A 6,337-nucleotide genomic window follows, 5' to 3' on the forward strand; every position below is an offset into this window, starting at 1 on the left:
GCTATACAGGCATTGATTATTTGAGTCAACATGCTGGTGTTGTCATTTATCTTTATTAAAATTAATCTGATGGGTTTCACCCATGATTACAACCTGTTAAATCCCTTTTGACTCCTAAAGATCTCAATTCATAGTAGCTCTGTCATTTAGAAATTTCGAGAGCTTGCTTTAAAATAATCAGCAGGAGCCTCATCCTCACCATCATCATCACCCTCGTCACCATCATCCTCATTACCATCATGGGATCCAGACGGAAGAAGGTTGAACAAAGACAACAGTTTGTTGGTCTGCAAAGTCACAGGAAGGACTGAACAACTAAACCACAAGAAAGGCAAAAATGAAGCTGCTCCTCAGTGAGAATTAGGACAGGGACTTCCCGTTCCGTCTCTCTTCTCTTTCTAAGCGGCAACCTGCTTCCTCCCTGGCTACTCTCTGGCTTTTTCCCACAGCAGAAAACATGGCTGCCAACAGCTCTTGAGTTTTATTTGTTGCACCTTTAACTTCTTTAAATGACAGATCTGGGCTCAAGGGTAAAAATCCAGGGAAGGGAAAAAGGTGCCAGTCATCGGTCATCTTAACGGGAAATGCAAACCAAAACCCCAATGAGATGCCACTTCGCACTCACCAGGATGGCTAGAATCAAAAGGCAAATGGTGACGAGTGTTGGCAAAGATACGGAGAAACCGGAACCCTAATTTATGGCTGGTGGGATTGTAAAATGGTACAGCCACGTTAGAAAATAGTGTGACAGTTCTTCTAACTGTGAACCAGTCCTGAATAAATGAAAACATATGTCCACGCAAAAGCTTGTACACAAACTTTCGTAGCCAAATTTATTTATAATAGCCAAAAAGGAGAAACCACCCAAATGTCCACTAAAGAATAAATAAATAAAACGTGGTATATCTATACAATGGGAAATTATTCAGCCATGAAAAGAAATGAAGTACTGATAATATGCTACCACGTGAAGGAACCTTGAAACCTTAGAAAACACAAAAACCATTGACTTGCACGACTTAAGTGGACGAATGTTATGGTAAGTGAATTATATCTCAATAAAGCTGTTAGATCCAGGAAGGGAGCCAGCTCATCGGCCCAGTGTGAGTCACACACCCTGTTCTGAACTTACTGTGATCATGAGAGCCAGAGCATGAGGAGGAGGTTTGTCAAAGCGAGGCAGCTCCCTGGAAAGCCAGCGCCTGTAGACAGAGGTTATGTCCCGTGGTGGGGGAGGGGCACGCTTCCGCTGTGGGGAAGGTGGGGAATCAGATGGAACACCAGGCACCCACCACACTGGCTGCTTGTAGAGGATTTACATTCCCCCAGACACCGCGTTGAGCGCTTCTCCTGAATCACCTCATGATGATCACCACAACACTGTAAGTTCAGTATATAAAACCCATTTTATATTGGTAGAGGCTCAGGTTAAATAACTTGCCCAAGGTCACTACAGTATTTAGTACGTACTGAGGGGCTAGAATGTGACGCCAGCCTCAATCATTAGGCCATGCTGCCTCCCCTCTGGCTTTATAGAAGCTGTAGACTGGAGACCTAACTTTACATCTGTTCCGTTTCGCTTTTACTCATTTACTCATTCACTAAAGGAGACCCTTCTAACACGAAAAGCGTGAGTGTCCTTCGCTGGCCTAAGGCCGCTGCTGGTAACCTTTGAGAAGCATCAGGAGACTGGAGATGGTTGTTCGTCCCCTACTGACCACACTGCTGTCCACACCATCTTCCTCCAGCTTGCCAAGGGCATAAAGAACTGGGACAAAATCACATCTTGCTAAAATTATAGTGCAGTATCTCTGTAGCGGTCTCCTGATCCGTCAGTCAATTAACCCTCTCAAAACAAGAAATAAGGTTAATTTGGCAAGGTGTAAACTGTAAACCAATACAGTTGATTTTCCAAGTGTTTGCCAGCTGTCCCCTGAAGGATCTGCTCTCAAATTCTGCCAGCAACTTGATGGCAGAATTGATGGACACCGAGCCTATTAATCTGCAGTTTCTCAGACTCTTGTCTCCTCCTTTAAAAATATTAATACAATCATCTTCCATCTCTGGTCTCCTGGCATTTCTCCACTGCACCGTGATTTCTCAGTGGTTCTACAAATCCATCTGCACGTTCCTTCCGTCTCTGTGGTGGGTCCAGGTGTGAATCCCCTGAGGACACCGGGGTGCCTGCCTGCTCTCCGGGTCCCTACCTCAAGCTCCAGATCCTTTTTATCCACATTTGCTCCAGCCTTTCCGAGATAAAGCATGTTCTCGGTGAAGGCAAGAGCGCATGGGAGTTGGGTTGTTCTGCTTTCTCTCTGTCTTCTGTTGCCAGCAGACCATCTGCCCCAGCCAGAGGCGTAGCTTTTCTCCTTAGTCTTTCTGCCAGGGGGTAAAACCATCTTTCTGTTGTCCTTAGTATTTTCCACCAGCTTCAATCACTCCGAGATGTGGCCTTCCTGACACTGTTCTTACATTTTCCTGTCATGCTCTATTTTTATCCGTGGTCACGTGCCTGGTGTCCACCTTTCAGTCATGTCATCTGAAAATCACAGCTAACGGGGCTCACCTGTCAGGGCAGCCCCCTTTTCCTTCACCACTGGGATTATGTGAACATGGGACAATCAGCGGTGGTTTTTAGAGTTTCCTGGCAACAGAGACCGTGGGTATCGGAATGCCTCGGTAAAAGCAAAAGTGGCCATGTCGACAGAGCTGTGTATGTCACAACAGACTGTGACCTAGGTACCCTTATTACCTTCATCTTACAAACAAGGAAACTGAGGGCCATAGTAATAGTCACGCAGCTGTTTTATGGTGGAGCTGGGTGGGTCTTGAACCCAGGTCGTCTAACTCCGGAAGCCAAGTTCTCAACCGCTTCACTGGGGGCCGCTCCTGAGAAGGCAAACCTGGTGTCAAAGTTCCAGAAGGAGCTATGACAGGTCTCAATGTCAGTGGCTTGACTGAGACAGCTTGATTTGGGACAAAGGACCTGGACGCTGAAGGAGAAGGAGGATAGTTCTCAAAGCGGGAGCCGCTTCATAGGGTGTTAAGATGCTTCAGTGAGATCAAATATGTGTCAACCACTGGCATCGCCTCCCCAAAGTCCTCAGGTGCTTAAGAGGCGAGGACCTCATACTTCTGAACTGACTCCCTCCCTTCCTCCGGTTCCACATCCTCTGTGGAGCCCAGGACACCTGGAGTTCCTGAGGGGACAAGGGGCTTTGAGCCTCACTATTTCAGCAGCATCAATTCCTGGTCATCCTAAGCCTGTTTCTGCTCCAGATGCCCAGAGGGCACAGAAGCCAGGAAGAGGATGTTTCTGGCTTTGGACAGAGTCATCATGGCTCTTCACTTAATAAGGCCTTTAAATTATCTCAGTGAAGAAGAGGCTAAACACTTAACCGCTCTGGAGAGTCTTGTTGACCAGAGGAGAGAGGATCTGGCCCGCCTGCCCGGGCCGAGCGGGACCCAGGCCAAGCCAGTCCCCGGGGGCATCTGCCAGGGCGTGAAGTACTTGAGAGTTTCTCAGAGCTCCGAGAGGAGCAGGCACTGTCCCAAAGCGGCCACGCGGCTTGGAGGGATGAGTTTCAGAGCTCGGGGTCCCCCTGTCACTCGGTGTAGTTAGTGGCAAAGGCAGGGAAGCAGAAGGACTGGGTTTTAACCCCCGCCGTCCCCAACCACGGCAGTCCACGGAATCCTTCTGGGCCTTGGTTCCTGCATCGGAACTATGGGGATGAGGATGCAGGGTTCACAAGGTCATGGAGCTTATGCGAGGTCAAGGTGTACAAGTGCTTTGTAAATTTATAAATCTTCGCCTCAGCAGAAGGTAGGTTTCTCATCTATTCTTATTATCGCAAGTGAGGTCGTGTTGCTCCTCTCGTTGCCCTTGGGACGAGGGATGCACTCCTCGTCCTGGCCCAGTAGACAGTGCGCGCGCGACCTGGCCCCTGCCTACCGAGGCCGCCTCCTTCTGGGTGACTCCCCGTCCCTTACTGCGCCCGGCCCCACTGGCTCTTGGACCATTCCTAGCACCGGCCAGGCTGCTTCTCCCGGGGCCTCCGTCCTTTCTGCTCCCGCTGCCCCGCACACTCTCCCCCGAGGGTGTTGCGTGGCTGGACCCTTTCCCTTCGGGTCTCAGCTTAAATGTTCCCCCTGCAGAAAGGCCTTTGCTGACCACACGCTCCCCACCCGGCAGGGCACCTGTCTCTGCCGCCCTCACAGAAATAAACACAAGTCACGACGTTTCATGAATTCACTTCCTTGTTTACGGTCTTCTCCTCGTAGGACGCTGGCTCCATGAAAATAAGGATCTCGTCAGTTTTGTTCATTCCCAGGTCGTATCACGGGACCTGGCACATAGTAGGCGCTCTAAACGACGGTTGAGTGAATGAGCGAGTGAATGATCGGCAGGGAAGTCGCCTGACTCGTTTCCCACACGGTCCCTCTCCCTGCGCCCGCTTCTCTCTCTCAGATATGGGGACATGGTGCCCAAGACCATCGCCGGGAAGATCTTTGGCTCCATCTGCTCCCTGAGTGGCGTCCTGGTCATCGCCCTGCCAGTCCCTGTGATCGTCTCCAATTTCAGCCGGATTTACCACCAGAATCAGAGAGCTGATAAACGCAGGGCACAGAAGGTAAGCCTCAGAGCGGGGGCGGGGAGGGGTGGGGTGCCGCCCCAGAGAGGGGCCTGGCCCTTCACCTTGGCAGCGGTCACAGTCAGGCTGCCAGGCCTGGAGTATCTGAGGGAGTCACTGCACAGATGGCTCTGGCTTTGGAAGGTAAAGCAGCTTCATGTCTCTTTCTACCTGCCGGTGCCTTGCATTCCAGCCCCAGTCGGCCACAAAATGCAACATACGCTCAATTGTTCATAAGCTCATTACCTCCCTTTTATCTCGTGCAGTTTCCTTGCCCTGGCTCCCCCTCTGAGACCTAAGCCACCCCCACTCAGCCGTGCCCTGGACTCGTCCCCTGTCCCAGCCAAGAGCTTCCTGGGGGACATAATCACTTTTCTATACCCTACAATAGCCTATACAAAACACAGGGATAAAAATAAATTTGCCGAAAAGGAAAACGAACCCTCTGAAAGGAGAACATTGTGAGGCCGATGAGTTCAGGGACAAAGGGCACGGAAGGCTTCAGTCACCTTGGGGCATCTCAGGGTCAAGGCACAGAGCCGCGCTTGAGGAGCAGTATGGTAGCCATTGGCCCTGAGGACAGCGTTCACTGGCTCCAGTTTACTCTGCTTAAGAAGGCAGGGTGGGCGAGCTCGTCCTCCGCCCACGGAACGGGGAGCAATGGCAGAGGCTTGGGTGCTGAGACAGAAGCCGCCTTGCCCGGCTGGTCCCCCGCCTTCCATCCAAAACAACTCACCCACACGGGCGGCCGGCGTTCACCTGCGTTTTCAGGGCATCTGGCTGGTGAAGACTCTTGGGTCGTGACTTCTACGTGGTTCCTGTCAGGAAAGGGGAGGACAGAGGGGCAGTTTTCGTCCTTCTTCTGATCTGGGCTGAAACGCGGTTCCCCTTCAGAGCATCTCAGCCTCCAGGGGGCATTTCCGGGTACGATGTCCCGAGAGGATCCTGTTGAAAGTGTTGCTGTGGAAGCCCGAGAGTTCGCGTCCGTTTTATTCTTTCATTCATTCATTCCGCAGCGTTTACTGAGCACCTACTGTGTGTCAGGCCCTATGCGCTGCAGCTGAGTCACTTTCTCACCACCTGGTCCCTGCCGCTGGCCTTCCACTCACATGGGGACCCCCCAGGTAGCGGGGCCCCTGACATAGCAGAGGAATCCGGAATTTCAGAATAGTGTGTGCTGACCGAACCAAAGCCACAACGTTCGCAGGAGCCAGCTCCGAAATGTATACTTTATATGTAATAATACTTCATAATAAAATACATATGATATAATTATATTATACACGCAGCTGGTTCCCACTTCCGGCATGTCCCCTTTATGGCCCCTGTGCTCACCTCCTCCTCACCCTGTTGTCCCCTCCGCCTGTGCTGAAATACATTTTGACTCGTCTTGACCTGGGTCTGGACTGTGGCCAAGCTGCCTGAGATTGACCTTCTGGCTCTGTGCTGTCCGCCCATCCCCTCCAGCACCCGATTTCTCCCTCTTCACCCAAGGTCAGGGCGCCTCCACCCCCGTCCACTGCTAGCCATTCCAGAAATAGAAGCCTTATCTCTTCTCTGTTCCTGTCAGCTGGCCAACGTGAACAATCTCTGAATTCATTATGCCGTCCTGAAGAAAAGGGCAGTGAGAATCTGGGGTCTCCTCTCCCAGCGAAGGAGGGAGCCTGAGACCCTGAGGGGCCAGGGGTCCTACCACAGCCCTGCCC

At 51.4% G+C, this 6,337-nt stretch overlaps 1 protein-coding gene across 2 annotated transcripts in view; it reads left to right on the plus strand.

Annotated features, from left to right (window-relative positions):
- KCND3 (potassium voltage-gated channel subfamily D member 3) overlaps window positions 1–6,337 on the plus strand; it is a 195,423-nt gene that overhangs the window by 179,101 nt on the left and 9,985 nt on the right. For both annotated transcript variants that reach the window (XM_023535796.1, XM_011367205.2), the window contains exon 2: window positions 4,469–4,631. In XM_023535796.1, coding sequence (XP_023391564.1) covers window positions 4,469–4,631 — 163 coding nt within the window. The remainder of the gene's footprint in view (window positions 1–4,468; window positions 4,632–6,337) is intronic.

Source organism: Pteropus vampyrus, unplaced genomic scaffold (genome assembly GCF_000151845.1).
Source record: "Pteropus vampyrus isolate Shadow unplaced genomic scaffold, Pvam_2.0 Scaffold6, whole genome shotgun sequence".
Taxonomy (NCBI): Eukaryota; Metazoa; Chordata; class Mammalia; order Chiroptera; family Pteropodidae; genus Pteropus; species Pteropus vampyrus.